This window comes from Amphiura filiformis, chromosome 11 (assembly GCF_039555335.1).
Source record: "Amphiura filiformis chromosome 11, Afil_fr2py, whole genome shotgun sequence".
NCBI classification, from domain to species: Eukaryota; Metazoa; Echinodermata; class Ophiuroidea; order Amphilepidida; family Amphiuridae; genus Amphiura; species Amphiura filiformis.
The window spans coordinates 19,373,272-19,388,953 of record NC_092638.1 but is presented as its reverse complement, the minus strand read 5'-3'; the positions used below and the strand labels follow the sequence as shown (position 1 = coordinate 19,388,953).

The window sequence follows — 15,682 nt, the reverse complement described above, 5'->3', positions numbered from 1 at the left end:
AAAAATGCAAAAAAAAAAATCAATGGGTGTAGTACCCCCTTAAGCTATTGAATCACCGCCAATTGCGCCCCGCATGGGGAAATGTTTGGGATCATTTTGTACAGCGTTTTTCAAAACTCCGCCAAATATAAGCCGATATGTCATACGAGGGGTATCAAAAGTTCTAAGCCTCACCTAGAAGGCATAGCAACATCTCCAAATTTATATTGTAATTAAAAAGTATGTTGCCTTATAAGGTTATACACCAATATTCATATATCTGTCACTTATTATTTTCAAGTGAGGTCCTTTGAAAGTCTTCAGATTCAGCAAAGATCCAAAAATGGATAAACAAGAAGCTCATGCAGTGATTAAACATCTTCATAAAGGGCATGACACCCCAAGGCCATCCATGAAAACATGGTCAGCACACTTGGTGATACCTCTCCTAGATATTCCACCATAAAGAAAAGGGCTGCTGAATTCAAGCGAGGGAGGGAGAGTTTGGAAGATGATCCCAGGTCCGGAAGCACAAGATCTTCAACAACATCAGATCAAGTGGACGCCATTCGCCGGATAGTGCTAAAGGACAGACACTTGACTACCCAACAAATAGCTAACAAGATGCGCATTAGTTATGGTTCCGTTAAAAGTGTTTTGAATGACACCTTAGGCATGAGCAAGCTGTCCGCAAGATGGGTGCCGAGAATACGGACTCCAGATCAGAAATTTGTCAGGCATGACCTTTCGAAGGAACTTCTGGCGCGCTTTCAGACTGATCCGGATTATTTTTACTCCAGAATTGTCACCCAGGATGAAACATGGGTTCATCACTTTGAACCAGAATAAAAAAAAATCAAAGCAAGCAGTGGAAGCATCATGGATCTCCGCCTCCAAGGAAGTTCAAGCAAGTGACTTCTGCTAGAAAGGTCATGGCCTCTGTTTTTTGGGATAGCAATGGTGTCATTATGATTGACTACCTTCAAAGAGGTGAAACCATCACTGGGGAGTACTACGCAACAGAACTGCAGCAGCTAAAAGAAGCCATCAAAGAAAAACGCAGAGGAAAGTTGCGGGCTGGGGTCCTTCTGCTGATTTCACACCACAAAATAGTATTATACGGTCGTGCGCCCTGAATGCATTTCTCAGAAAAAAACATGCATGGCCTAAAGTAAGCATTAAAATGAGCAGAAATTTCCATAACTTTGGCTAAATTTGGATTGGTCATGATTAGTAATATCATATCCTGCAAGTTTACCACAGATGGGAGAGATCGAGTATTTTTTAATGATTTTAAGCAGTCGTTTCTGTACAGAAACACTGGCATGATTTTGGAGGTAAATTAGGTAATTCCCAAAAATCATAGACTTCGAGGGCCAGTCGTAAAAAATAATGACGGTCAACCTATTTTTTTTCCAGTCAGAGATCAGGCTAGGGCTAATTTCAACCATCATAGCTGTCGCTAAGAACTGAGTCGCTTTTGCGAAGAAAAAATGACGTTTTCTTGAGGCGAATTGAGTATATATCTCTTGATGGTGAGATATCTGCATTGGGCTGTGTATAAGAACATTGGTGTATAGGCCACCTACAATGTGCGTACACTACACCAACAAGGAAAATCCATCAACTATTTACGGGTTGTAGCGATGCAGGCGTCGACATTGTCGGTGTGCAAGAACACCGTCTTATTACATCATCCCCCACTGACGAATTATGGTCAGACGACAAGAACTGGGTACTTATTTACAGTTCTGCCACAGACCAGAGGTAGGGAGTTGTTGGACTTCTGATGTTAAGGCACATCCATAGGTGTCTTCAGAGCGTGCAGACCATCAATCAAAGAATACTAACAGCTTCTTTTAACCCCCAGCTTACGGTTACAATTAGTTATGCCCCAACTGAATCAGCAACCTCAGGAGAAAAAGACAGTTTCTATAATCCACTAGAAGACCATCTTGAAAAGGTGAAGAGGCACAACATCCACCTCGTCATTGGTGATTTCAATGCCAGAATTGGCCAAGATAGCCATGTTTCTCATCCAGCTGTGGTTGGTCCTCATTGTTTATACGACACAACATATGACAATGGAGAAGAGAGACTAGTGAATTTATGCCAGGAATTCAAGCTCCGTCCTTCACAATCAATATTTCCCCAACCCAAAAGTCGTCTCTGGACATGGGATGCACCCAACGGGCTCAAAACACCAACTGGACCACATCCTCGTCAACAGCAAGTGGGTTAATTCCTGCGCAATTGCAGAGCTCTGTAGAGCTGGATTCAGACCATCGAATACTCAGCATACGACTGCACACCAGTCTCCGAACCACCAAAGGTAAACCTTGTAAGAGGCCTAAGTACAACTGGAAGAAGCCATAGAGCGCAAGTTGCAGTGGCTGAAGCTGCCAAGTGTGGCTTGGAATTGTTGCCCCACCCAACTTTTTCACTTAGATCTGGCACCATCCGACTTCTACCTGTTTTCAAAACTCAAATCCGAAATTTGTGGACGCCATTATGAGTCACATAATGATGTCATTCAGGCCGTGGAGTCCTACTTAGAGGTCCAAAATGAAGCTTTCTTCCATGAGGGCTTCAGAATGCTGGAACACCGTTGGACAAAGTGCATTGAGGTCAAGGGGGACTATGTTAAAAATATGCTGGAACCATGAGTCTACAAACAAGCCTTCTTATTAAGGCTTAGAACTCCTCGTATATACCATAATTATAGTATTCCATGGCGCATAGAGTCTACCCATTGGTTGTAATGTTAACGGAGCAAGGCCCCTGATTGGCTAAACATGAGAAGTTTTTGTGTGTCATGTTTGTCCTTTCCTTTATCTGAGACGGATTTCAAAGACAAAGTTTATTCATTGGAGGTAATATATAAAATGGAGTTTTCACAAAAATGTTGAGTAATTTTAATCCCGTTACCTCTTTCTTCTTCTTTATACGCCAAGTATGGATTGATTAGCTTAATGCTTTGCGTGCTAGCCATGCGCTTCAATGGAAAAAGTTCAAGTTTTGAAATATTTTCTCAAAATATCACGACCTATCTCAAAAACCACTGAACCAATACTAGGCTTGTTTGTACTCATTTTAATGCATTTTTCACGCTGATTCCAAATATGGTCATGAAAATTTACATTTCTGAAATTTTTGAATTTTTAAAAAAACTTTGAAACTTGTCGTCTGCAGTCGACACCCGCGTGAAGAGAGTTAAGGGATGATGAATTATGTTTGGAATTTCGATGAAATGGGAGGGGTTTGCCATGTTTGTTGTCAATTTTTGCCTATCACAGGTACAAAATTGATGGTGTATATGAAAGAGAAAAGTCTTTAAGTTAATATTTTAGCATGGTCAATTTTGTTAGCTGATAGGAAATTCTTCAAATTGGCTTGTACATGTAACGATTCATTTTATCCCATGCTCTATTTTTTTAGAGGGAAGAAATTTCGAGCAGTCAGCGTTGATCGGTTTTCTTACAGAACCTTGAAATAAGAATTATGCTAGACATTCGCGACTTCGAAATGCAACGAAAATTAAACAAAATTCCAATTTTTTAGGTGAAAAGACGTCTAGAGATGCCATCCTACATTCGATTTATGGTAATGAAATAAATCAATTTCAATTTTTATATATCTAATTTTTTAGATTCATGGGAACTTTTCTCATTCTTTTGGATGAAAAAATATTTGTTTTTGAGCTCAGCGGGGATTACTAATTCTCATCAGATTTAAGACAATAATGATTGACATACACACCACGATGCTTCTCATCCAAAAGAATTAGAAAATTTAAATTCTCTCCATTTTGACCGTTTCTCACCAAAATGTCCGTTTACTCATTCAAAACTTCTTCTAGTGATAGCGAGCGTGTAGAAGGATTCAATTATCACAGAGATATACTTTGTAGGTCCGGTGGTTCTTGAGTTATGTTGTAAAGATGGCGAAACAACAAAACTTTTGTAAAACCTACATAACTCATTAACAACAAATAATTCAAGTAAGTTTTCAAAGTATATGATTTGTAGAATGAACTTTTGCAAAACAACAAAGTGTTATTTGTCAATAATATAACTCATTAACAATAAATCAAACAAGTTTTCAATATAATTTGTAGGCTGAACTTCTGCAAAACATCAAGGTTGATTTAGATCATGTAGATAAAGAAAATCGATTTTTTTTTGGTTGCTTTGACCAACAATACCTCGTCTACCCTTATATTATTTGGACACATGGGGTTTACTATGCCCAGTGGCGGCGCCCCAAAAATGTTTCTTGCCCTTGATCGATTTTGCCCTCCCCGTGAAATTCACTTTGCCCCGCCAATGCACCCCCCGAAAAACATTCCTGGTGCCGCCACTGACTATCCCGGATGAAAACTTTGTGTGATTGGTCCTCCCTAGCTCTTCGTAAGATGACGGTTAAGGTTAATAACTATTTTCAACTGTTACGATTTAGCCGTTCATAGCATCCTGCGAATGATAGTGAGCTTTGGCAAAATTGCATTGATCTTTATAGAAGGGATTTAAATATCACAGATTATACTTTCGTAGGTCCTGTGGTTTTTGACCTATTTTGTAAAGTCGGCTGAAACCACACCACCTTTGTAAAACGAATTAACATAACTCATTAACAACAATAAATCAAGCAAGTTTTAAATATAATTTGTAGGCTGAACATCTGCAAAACATCAAGGTGTTATTTTTCAATAATTTAGACAATGAAAATCGATCTTTTTGTCTATCTCGACCAACAATATTTAGTAAACCATTAAACTGGTTCATACTCTTCAGTTTGTGTGTTGGCCTGGCTACTAGCCACCATCGTCACTGGATCGTGACTTTTTACACTAAAAAGCAGTGTGTAAGTAGTGCAATTATATATTCACAGACAGTAATTAGCCTGATAACTTTTGTATTCCTGTCTTGACAAATATTCTGCACTATTAATCACTCGCATTTCATAGTATGGGTATTTTGAGCAAGGGGTTTAGTTTTGATAAAGATTTCTAACATGTGTTTGACTATATACCTTTGGAGATTATATTGAAATACCATAGGATTTACCAGTAGCCATTGAATTGATGTAATATTTCATATTTTATCATCGGCTTCAATCTTTCAAGCTGAGCAATATGAATATGAACGAATTTCTTACGAAAGCTCTTTCAGCTCACAATTCATCCAGGTCTTGAGATTCATGTGTAAAAATATTATGGAAAATCGATATTTTGCCACTTTTATAGCCTTCCGTGTTATGTTAAATTGGTACTACAATTTGTGACTAATTTTGCATTTTCCTAAAAAAACAACACCAAAACAAAACAAAACAAAACTACACACTGGTAACAAAGGTTATGCATATTATAGGGGCAAGGAATCCAATTACTTCATTGAAATTTCAGTGATTCAAGACAAGTGATTCATTTATGTTAAGAAATGAGGTACATTCTAGCGGTACCTCTTTTCTTAACATAAATAACGTACCGCTTGTCTTGAGTCTCTGAAATTCCAGTGTAGTAATTGGATTCCTTGCCCCTATATACATAACTTTTGTTAACATATAAACAAGGCAAAGCCAAATTAATGAAATCATTTTACTTTTTTTAGAACTTTTTTTACGCCCACAAAAAGCTGTCAAAAAGCTGTTAATGCAAGGTATCGCATAAAAATATGGACAAATCAATGGAATTATTTATAAGTGAGACAAATAGTTACAAAAGTAGCTTGGTTTGTCTTTTAATTCATATTCAAGTTCCGTTGTTTTGCCATTCTGATACATGTAATTCAAGGTCATTTTGTTGTTTTAATCAAAAAAGAAAGGTAATTTTGTTGTTTTAATCAAAAAAGACTCGTCCCGGGGACCCATCCCTATAAAAAAACAAGGGAACATGTTAATGACGTACCGGGAAAACTTGCAAGACATGCAACAAGGGCAAAACTGTCCCTCTACCAAAATGATTTTACCAGTTAATAATGGGTTTAAAATTGGGTTAGATGCACATTACAACATTTAGTCCCGGTATTATTATGATGTAAGTTGATCATGTTGACGAATGAGTACCCGGGGACCCCTGGGAGCAAGTGCAAAATCATAGAAGAAGAAGGGGATTGGGCCCGGGAGTGGGGGCCCGGGAGTGGGGGCGGAGGCGACGAAAGAGAGGGAATAGGAGTATGCGACAAATTAAAATAGACATAAAAATTGAAGTCGTCACAGGTTTGAAAATAAGTAGCATACGGTGTGTAATTATTATTTTTATCGATTGACCTTAGCTTTTTTGAATGATTATTAAAAGAGAACAATACTTGTCATGGATAAATAAAAGTGTATTTATTGGTTAATTGGAGACACAAAACCGGTCAGTTCTATTAAAATTGTAATTATGACAAATTTGACCCTTAAGTCAAATAACAATAGATTGGGCAGGAAATAATTTGTTATTTTTGCAGGAAAGTGACTTAAATCAGACTGATGTGTTTGCGGGTCAAAATAATATTGACGTTTGCATTGTTTTTATTTTACAGTTTGAATTGATTTTATACAAAATAATGCCCGCAAACGTTTCCCCACAATAGTCACGTCACTTATGACACAGTCATCTCATTTAAATAAAATTCTGTCCTCCATAAGGCAATAAAACAGGTGATAGGTATGAATGGTTGTGGAATCGATCTAGAGATCTGTCCCTCTGTCATCTTAACCCATCTTAGAACTGTCCTCCAGCATGGCTGCCAGTTCAATTGTAATACGGTTTCGGCTGCATACTCTCTATACAATAAAATTAAAGACCTCACAAAAAGCAAGGCTCTATTAATACGCATAGATACTGCGCCAAAAAAGTATCCTTACACTTGGACAAATAATCTCAATTTCTAAACTGGACAATATTGGGGCAATTGAAAAAAACAGATGCACACCCGATCTAACCCTGCACATTATGACACCACATTGAATCGCATGTGACATCAAGAAGTAAAGTTACAAGCAATTGAATAGACGAAGGTCCCGTTTTAAAAGTGACAAACTGGCCTATACAAGGTGCAAAAAGATCCCAACAAGCGCAACAAAGAGACAACACAGTTACTTCAGTGAAGCTTTATTTAAAAGCAGTTTTTATTTCGGTTTTTACTTCTCTGTATTTTTCTTTTGTTCCTTTTTTTAAAATTAAAGGCACGCATAAATTAGCCATTCACCACTCTCAAACCAGATGTCATGTCCATGGAGTTTTGAATAGGCCAGTTTGCCACTTTTTAAACGGGACCTTCGTCAAATCAAATGCTTGTAACTTTGCTTCTTGAAGTCACATTGGATTCAATGGGGTGTCATAATGTGCCGGATAAAATTAGGATTTTTCTTCTAAGTGTAAGGATACTTTTTTGGCGCAGTATAGCTTCAGAATCTTTAATTGTATTCACAATATTTTCACATAGAAAGTAGGGTTATTTATTTTGATGCCCTATTTGCCCAATTTTGTTCAATTTTAACAACACATCAGTGTTCAAGGGATCGGATATCCGGAGAGTAAAGTTTGCACATTATTTTTTATGGGACTTGAGAGTACATTTTGATATTGATATTGATATGTTGGATATTTAACAGTCCACTTAACAGCCGTGTATTTAAGGCAAAATAAGGCATTATACATGAATCTTATCTTATCTGTAATTTATATACTGACAGTATATAAATTAGCTACGTGTATTTTATAAATGAGGCTTCAACTTCGTCAATACTGCTGTTTTCTTCGTTTTTTTGCCAAAAACACCAAATGACAATTTGAATGACTTATCTTTCGCTTTCAAGCAATTTATTAACAATTTTTTTTACACTTAGGGGTCACAAACCGTTTTTCGGCAATTTTCCTGCGATCTTCTAAATTTTCAAATTGATAGAGTTACAGTTCGTAGGTTAATCCATCTCATTTGTTATGCAATACGCCTATTGCATTGTGGGAAGGAATTTCGGCACAAATTGACTTCCGGTAGAGAAACCCTAAATCCACGTATTGATACAGATAGTGCAGATTGATTGCGTGTTAATTGTCCATTAGGTTATCAGACTATGGAATGCGGGTTACAAATTAGGATTTAATTTATATAATAGGATATATGAACGTGAGAATCAATTATTTGAAATCTTTTTAATGACGCCACAAGTATCAATATTCTTTGTCAAAGTTAAATACCCCCATACAAGGAAACTAAGCTGCGTAGTACAAATAACAAAAAAGATTTGAGCCAGCACAAAGATGCGTCCTTGCAAAATGCGTAGATTTTGGGCCAAATTGTCAAATAATTAGTTACCGAATATTTGGACATCGTACGTGTTAGCAGCCTTTGTTGGTAGTAAAGCTTCTGTAAAAAGAAGGTCAAATACGAAATACGTTTTTTTGTGGGGAGAATGTCTATTGATAGCGGAACTAATCCGCGTTAAAAGAACTATCTTTGACCTTTAGTTTCAACTTTTGCATGTCTCCTATATAGTTGTTTTTGATATGTGCAGCATCAAATAAAAAATAAATATTATAACATGCTAAATTTGTTCAATCAAATTTGTTTGATAAATTATTTTTTACCAGTTTGGACAGTTCTAGAGTCTCGATGCAAACCATCAATGTTGATTCATAACTTCTATATGATAGAGTCAAACAGCAAAGTAATCTTGGTATAATTGAGCAGATACAGCAGTCTTTTACTTATGGATTTTGAGTTATGGTACCGGTACCGTGTAGTCTAAGCAATTGAGCTGCTTTAATTCCCAAAAATGTAACAGGTCAGGACTATAAATACGTTTCTAAAATGTTATTGTAAAATATTTTTGGGCAAACATTTTTACAACAGTTAAAGGAGTATTTTGTGATCCTAGCATCCTCTATTCATGACATTTTTTAGTAGATATTCACGAAACAGTCGCTTCCGATCAGGGTAACGCCCGATTGTCGGCTACACTTGCCTGTCCTGTAAAAATACCCCAACCAGCTATTTACGGCGACCCCCTTCACCAGATCAATTGTGCCTGGCCTAAGTTTCGTCAGGGTTATCTCCTAAATTTCAGCTGTTAATGCCTAGATATGCAAAAAAGCTTATTCCCAAAATGTCAGTTGATTCCGATGTTGCGTTTGCGAGTTATGCATGATGCGCGATCATGTGTATCACACTGTTTCATAGGCAATGTGGTGTACCAGAACGTAATTCCAATTTTACGATATATTTGCTAAACGAATTAAATAACATTCTCTTTTAAATAACATTCTCTTAGACTATTTTATATATATTATGTTTCAAAAATGTTTTATGAATGTTATTCAAACGTTTTTATATCCTTTACATAACTCTAAAAGCTTCTAAATCTAAACCTTTTCTGTAAAACGTTGTGTGTTTGCTTACAGTTCAAAGTGTAGGTCTCTGCTGCAATTATAGCATCAAGTCTTGTAAGTGCGATGCAGAGGTCAAATTGCCCAAACTGGACAAGCTTGCATATTAGTGTTGAGTAAAAAAAATAACAGGGCACCCTCTTTGCTCATCTTGGTAAACAATTACTAGTACCCCCTTGCAAAATTGTATCACAGGTTTCGAGTATGCAATGCATGCTACCGGACTTTTGCATGTGAAGTCAATGGATGTTTGCCAATTTTGGCAAGCCACTGAACCTCGACAGGCGGTAGATTTACATGCTTTTGAATATTATTATGAAAGATAAAGAAAATTAAACTACAGTATATCAAATTCAGAAAGAACTTTTTCTAGAAATAACTTGGACATATCAGTACATTGCTAGATAGTCAAGTGATAGTACTGGTGATTGCATTGTTATAATTAATGACTACATTATTCCCTCTGCAACGATTTAGAGTTATTTTATATTTGAAGATAATCTCGAACTTGGTAATTTTCTTAACACCGTACCAAAGCTTTAGTAAAGGACATACCTAATACATGTCAGAGTCATTCAATGAAATTTGTGTTTGAAATAAATGGCAGGGTATTTTTTCTTCTAAAAGCTAATTGATTCACGTGCAAAAGCCCGGCAGCCCCTTAAAATTTATTCAAAATTGATCAAATGTTGAATGGCTTATTTCTAACAGCGTTTCTGATTGGTTAATTACGGTGCATTGTGCATAATATTCATCTGAGTGACCAATTACACGACAGCTTAAGCTCGAATCTTCTTCAGCTATACCACCATTCTTACCATGTTGCTGATTGGCCCAATGAATCATAGTCTTCTTGTAAATATTAAAGAGGGTTAGAGAAAAGAGAGATCATTCTGTAATCTGTCATGCTTGAACAATGTGATTTGTAAAGGCCCGTTAAGAATTTAGCCCACATGTAAAAGAGTAACAGATATGTCATGTATGTATCATGTAATGGTGCATAATGTAACTTAATTTTTTTATTTAAATAAGTTAAAGGTCCACCATCATTGGCCTGGTCAACTGGCAGGTTTATGCAGGAACTAAATACCAGCAATTACTAAATGTTTATACTAGGATTTGGGCAAGTAACCTTGTCCTTACATATCACTATATTCTTTTAGATGGTCAGGACCTTGGCGAGTTGGACAATTTTATTATCATGGATTATGTTATGCTATAAAATGCTAAGCTTGTGTAACATTTTATGAATAAATCCAGATGTGCTGGTACCTCTTTAAGGCATTAAATGTGAGCAAATAAGCTGTCCTTTTTAGTAGGTATAAGAAACGCACGATTGAGCTACCTGTGGACAAAGTGAGGGTTTGTCACTTTTATTCAAACTAGGCATGATTAACTTATTCATTCTACTCCTGGCTCTATGGTGGAGTTCGTGGCCATATTCGTTTTACTCAATCAACCATTATTTTATTGTTGTATATGTCAAGGGCTTTCAGAAAAACTTGGGTGATCAATCTGAATATTCCTAACTTTTTCTGTAGAGGGCGCTTTTTAAAATGGCCGCCAAATTAACTACTTTTGAGTATATCTTAGCTCCAGAGGCTCATAGAGATATGATTTTGGTGTCTATACATATGTTTTCAGGGTCAAGGAACCCGAAAAAAACTAATATTAATATGAATAACTTTTCTATTGAGGGCGCTTTTCAAAATGGCCCCAAATTGACTACTTTTGACTTTATCTCAGCTCTAGAGGTTCATAGAGACGGGAGGTTGGTGTCTAAACATAAGTTTTCAGGGTCAAGGAACCCCCCCAAAAAAAAAAAAAACAACAACTAGTATAGACTAATAGAATATAATTAACTTTTCTATTGAGGGCGCTTTTCAAAATGACCACCAAATTGACTACTTTTGACTTTATCTTAGCGTTAGAGGTTCATAGACCTGACGTTGGTGTCTAAACATATGTTCTTAGGGTCAAGGAACCCCAAAATACTACTATATTAGACTTGGACGCAGTAGGGGGTGGACAGACCCGGGCGCTTCTCAGCAGTTGGTGGTGATCAGAAGTTGGAGCAGACCATCAACCTTTCGTCAAAATGCAGCGATGGTGTCATTGGCCATTCCAAGCAGAAACGGTACATCGCTCAATGGGATCTTATCTATCATGAAATAATGGCTGTGAAAAACCTGCACAGAGAATTTACTGGTGTCGACGGGAGTACCTCAGAGGCATGGCATCATCATGAGTCATCATCTTCAGTCACTAACAAACAAGAAGTGCACGTTCAAGAGATGATGAAGTTCATTGAAAAGAGAGGGCCACCGTTCTCTGCAGAGTGCCCCACAGAGCTCCACATCTTCGTCACCAAGCAGGTGGTGACATCAGAAATCAGAAATGATGTACTAAATGCATCTGAAAAAAGGAAGAACAAATATCAGGCTTTCCACAGTGAAAGGATAATCAAGAAATCTGTAAAACTGAGAGACACTATTCAGAGGGAATCTCAAAACAATGGCCTCAATCAAAGACAAACCCAAGAGAACAGTCCAGAAAGTCATCACAGCCATGAATATGACTGACAAATCCATCGAAGTGGCTAGAGATAGAGGTCTTTGCACTATGATCTTCTGACATAATATTATGATGTCGTACCTTCCCCATTGCTGTTTGGTGATGACGGTTTAATGACCAAACCAGAAAAGAACCAACTTGTTCGGGAATTAGAGGAAACCCTCAAGTCTGATGACTATTGCTACCGGCATAAAGATGATTCAGCCTTCCTGATCGATGTCATGGCAGCAATCCGCAGAGTGCCTCTATTAGGACTTACAAGTTTCTCTGATCTGCTCTCAAAGTTGGCAAAAACAACCTCTCTGTGTCACCATCGTAACAGATGTGATTATATCTTTGACATTTACCATGACGACCCATCGGGTGAAAGATACAGAGTGGTTGAGGAGATGCAGCGCAACTCCAGTGGTACTGAGCTCAATTGAGCTATCTATCTACACCAATTCCAAAGGACATGACAACGTTCTGGACGTCAAGCCAAAATAAACTGCTGCTGGAAATACTAGTGTATGCATTCGTCCGTGATAGGTCCATGGAAATGCATAAAGAGCCAACTGCTCTTAGCCAGCTATGCATTGACAGTGACAAATGGAAGTGCATAAAGATCCCTAACGGAACAGAATATAACATGCATCGCCTGCAGTCTCGGGTTGAAGAGGCAGATCTCCATATACCCATGCATGTCCTAGATTGTGTCCGAGTTGGTCACAAAATATGCGTTGTTATATCCAACGATACTGATGTAACAGTTGCCCTGCTGTTTTATATGGCTACCTTTCTTCACGAGGGTCTTCAGGAACTGTGGGTATGAGAAGAGAGAGATGTGCATAGTGCTTCCTGCGCTACATAGCCTCACATAATATGACATCACCAGTAAAATAGACACAAAGAAAGCAGCTCTCAAGGCCAACCCTGTGGTTTACTTGCAAGGATTTTGCGCAACAACTCCACTAGGTCCTTCTTCTATCCAGCAGGCAGAACAGTACTTGGTGCAAGTCATAGATGCTGGAAACAAGTCCAGTAATTTTCTGCAACTCAGAGCACATCAGTTTCACTTCTCACAGTCAGGTTCACAACAGAGTCTGCCACCAACATCTAAAGGTTTGGAACCTCACATCTACCGTGCATTCTTCAATGCATATGCCACCATGCATGTTCTGGATACGCAACTCAACGTCCAAACAGCAGATCTAGATCCAATAGACTATGGTTTTTTACATGAGAATGGAAACCTTCTTCCTTCGACATCATGGGATCATTGGAGCCATGTTGGAGTGTGGTGTGTCATTACGGCAAATGTTCTCGTGTAACCTGTCCTTGCCGTGCAGCAATGGTAAAATGCAATGTATTCTGCAAGTGTCAGAAGACAGATAGCTGTAGAAATCCCCACAGATAGACAATATATATGAACTATTATTGAAGATAATCAAGTTCCTTACAAATCAAATGGCCCGGTAAATTGGTACAGTTTTTCTTTCAATCACAACCTAACTGCCTAATGCCTAAAAATGACAGTTTTGGAGGCTCCTGAGTCAACTGTCGACCAGAAGAAACTGTCAGGTTAATAGTCATGTGAGCTTAGGTCTGATTTGAATAGTATTATACCATATAAAATGCATTTTAAGCTTGACAAAATCATGTAGATGTTAAACTTAATGAATAAGATGTTCTTAATGCTCCTATTGGACGCTATTAGACCTTACAAACGTATAGCCACCAAAACTATGGCTTATAAATAACAATGTTAATTTTTGGCGGCCATTTTAAAATTCAAGATGACTGCCTCAAAGGAGGTGCCAGTGACTAAACAACTGGTCTTATTGGATTCCTTGGTAGCAAGAACATTGGTATAGACACCAAAATCGTGTCTCTACGCACTCCAGAAACTGAGATATTGTCAAAAGTAATAATTTTGGCGGCCATTTTGAAAAACGCCCTCTATAGAAAAAGTTAGGCAAATTCAGATCAATCACCCAAGTTTTTCTGAAAGCCCTTGACTTATACAACAATAAAATCATGGTTGACTGAGTAAAACAGAGATGGCCACGAACTCCCCCATAGAGCCTACAGTATTCCTTCTTTCCTTTATACTGTACCTCAATGGTTAAGTATTATTTCAGTGTATGGGGGTGAGAACCACCCTGTGGGCTTATTAATTAGAGACGGTGCAAATGCATGCTAGAATACTTCATTTATTATTACCTGGCACCATGTGCCCGTACTCATGACAGCACACATTCATTGAACATTAAAATTTATTTCAATTTTAATTTGCTATAATTAGTTTACCAAGTTAATTCCCAAAACTCGCATGATTTGACATTTTTCCCATTATGACCTTTGACCTCGAATGATTCCACTCACCAAGTTAATTCCCAAACTCGCATGATTTGACATTTTTCCCATTATGACCTTTGACCTCGAATGATTCCACTCACCAAGTTTATGCCCAATTGGACCAAGTTTAAAAAATTGACCTTTGACCTTAGACCTCCGATTTCATCCGAATGTAGCTTAGAACACCCCTCGTATTTTTCCCGATCTTCCGTATGATTTTGATGAGATTCGGATCAAAACAGACGGAGCCTTTTACACACATATACGAATTTTTTTATTCTATGATGAACAAATACACTTGGGCCACCGAAGCGGCATTGTAAATTATTACATGGATGAATATACAAACAATATGATTATGAACAGGAAGAATTAATTGACTTTCGTGAGCCTGTTTCACAATCTCCAAATGATGTTGGTTCCAACCATGGCACTGACAGAGGCATACTTGGCAACAGCCTTGGCAACACGTTTGGGGTAGCCAAGTTTTTTCAACCTACTTCGGAAACGGTGATGTACATGGCCGAGTGACCCAAACGCGAAGACAAGAATTTTACAATCAAATTCGCATAAGGTGTGCAAGTTACAAAGGGGAGTATACTTTTGGAACTCTGTGTTGTAACTTTCCTCAATGAAAGCATCCAAAGGACATGTTACTTCCAAAATGAAACACTTCATGTTTTTGTGATCAATGAGAAATAAGTCCGGTTTTCTTGCTTGAATGTCTTAAAAGATGTTTGCGAATTCAATTTCATCATCTTCATACGAAAACTTTAAATTTGACCTGACCTTTGACCTCGGATGACCTAACAAATACAAACTTGATCTGGCTCGGACCAAGTCGCACCTACCCACCAAGTTTGAGGGCCATGCGATCTGTCAGTTCCGAGAATAAGACCCACAGACCCACAGACAGACTACCAGTATTATAATATAGATATGGAAAACAGATTGGCAGTTACCCAATGCATTTGCCATAGTTAGGTGCCTTAGTGTCCAGAATTTCAATCGAGCATAATAGAAACAAATTTTGGTTTTATCTGAGCTTATCTGTACTAATTTCTTTGTGCCCCCAAAGCTTAGTATTAATCATAGTGACTTATGGGGGTCATTGGTATTGTTTACCATTTATAGGGAAGAGCTTGCAAGCGAAAATTTGAAATAAAATTGGTAAATAGTGCCGGGAAGGTTTGTGCAGGTCCGTGATAATTATTGGTGTGGTGAACATATTTTGATGTTCGATGTTGCAAATTCAACAACTCTTTCTATAACTTTGTACAGGAGCCAAGCGTTGTTAATCGGTAATAAATCCACACATTTAATATCTTAACTTATCTTAATAAAAGTTAAAAGTTACATTATGCACCATTACATGATACATAAATACGTATCTGTTACTCTTTCATACCGTATGTGGGC

General features: G+C 37.6%; 1 protein-coding gene across 1 annotated transcript; it reads left to right on the top strand.

Annotated features, from left to right (window-relative positions):
* Positions 1 to 399: 399 nt before the first annotated feature.
* Positions 400 to 828, top strand: LOC140163532 (histone-lysine N-methyltransferase SETMAR-like). Its single transcript, XM_072186845.1, has one exon. It carries the CDS (start codon positions 400 to 402, stop codon positions 826 to 828), a length of 429 nt encoding a protein of 142 aa, XP_072042946.1.
* Positions 829 to 15,682: the final 14,854 nt, after the last annotated feature.

What these genes read in the sequence shown, in the direction of transcription:
- LOC140163532 (XM_072186845.1), top strand. Translation starts at nt 400, where the DNA reads ATGGTCAGCACACTTGGTGATACCTCTCCTAGATATTCCACCATAAAG.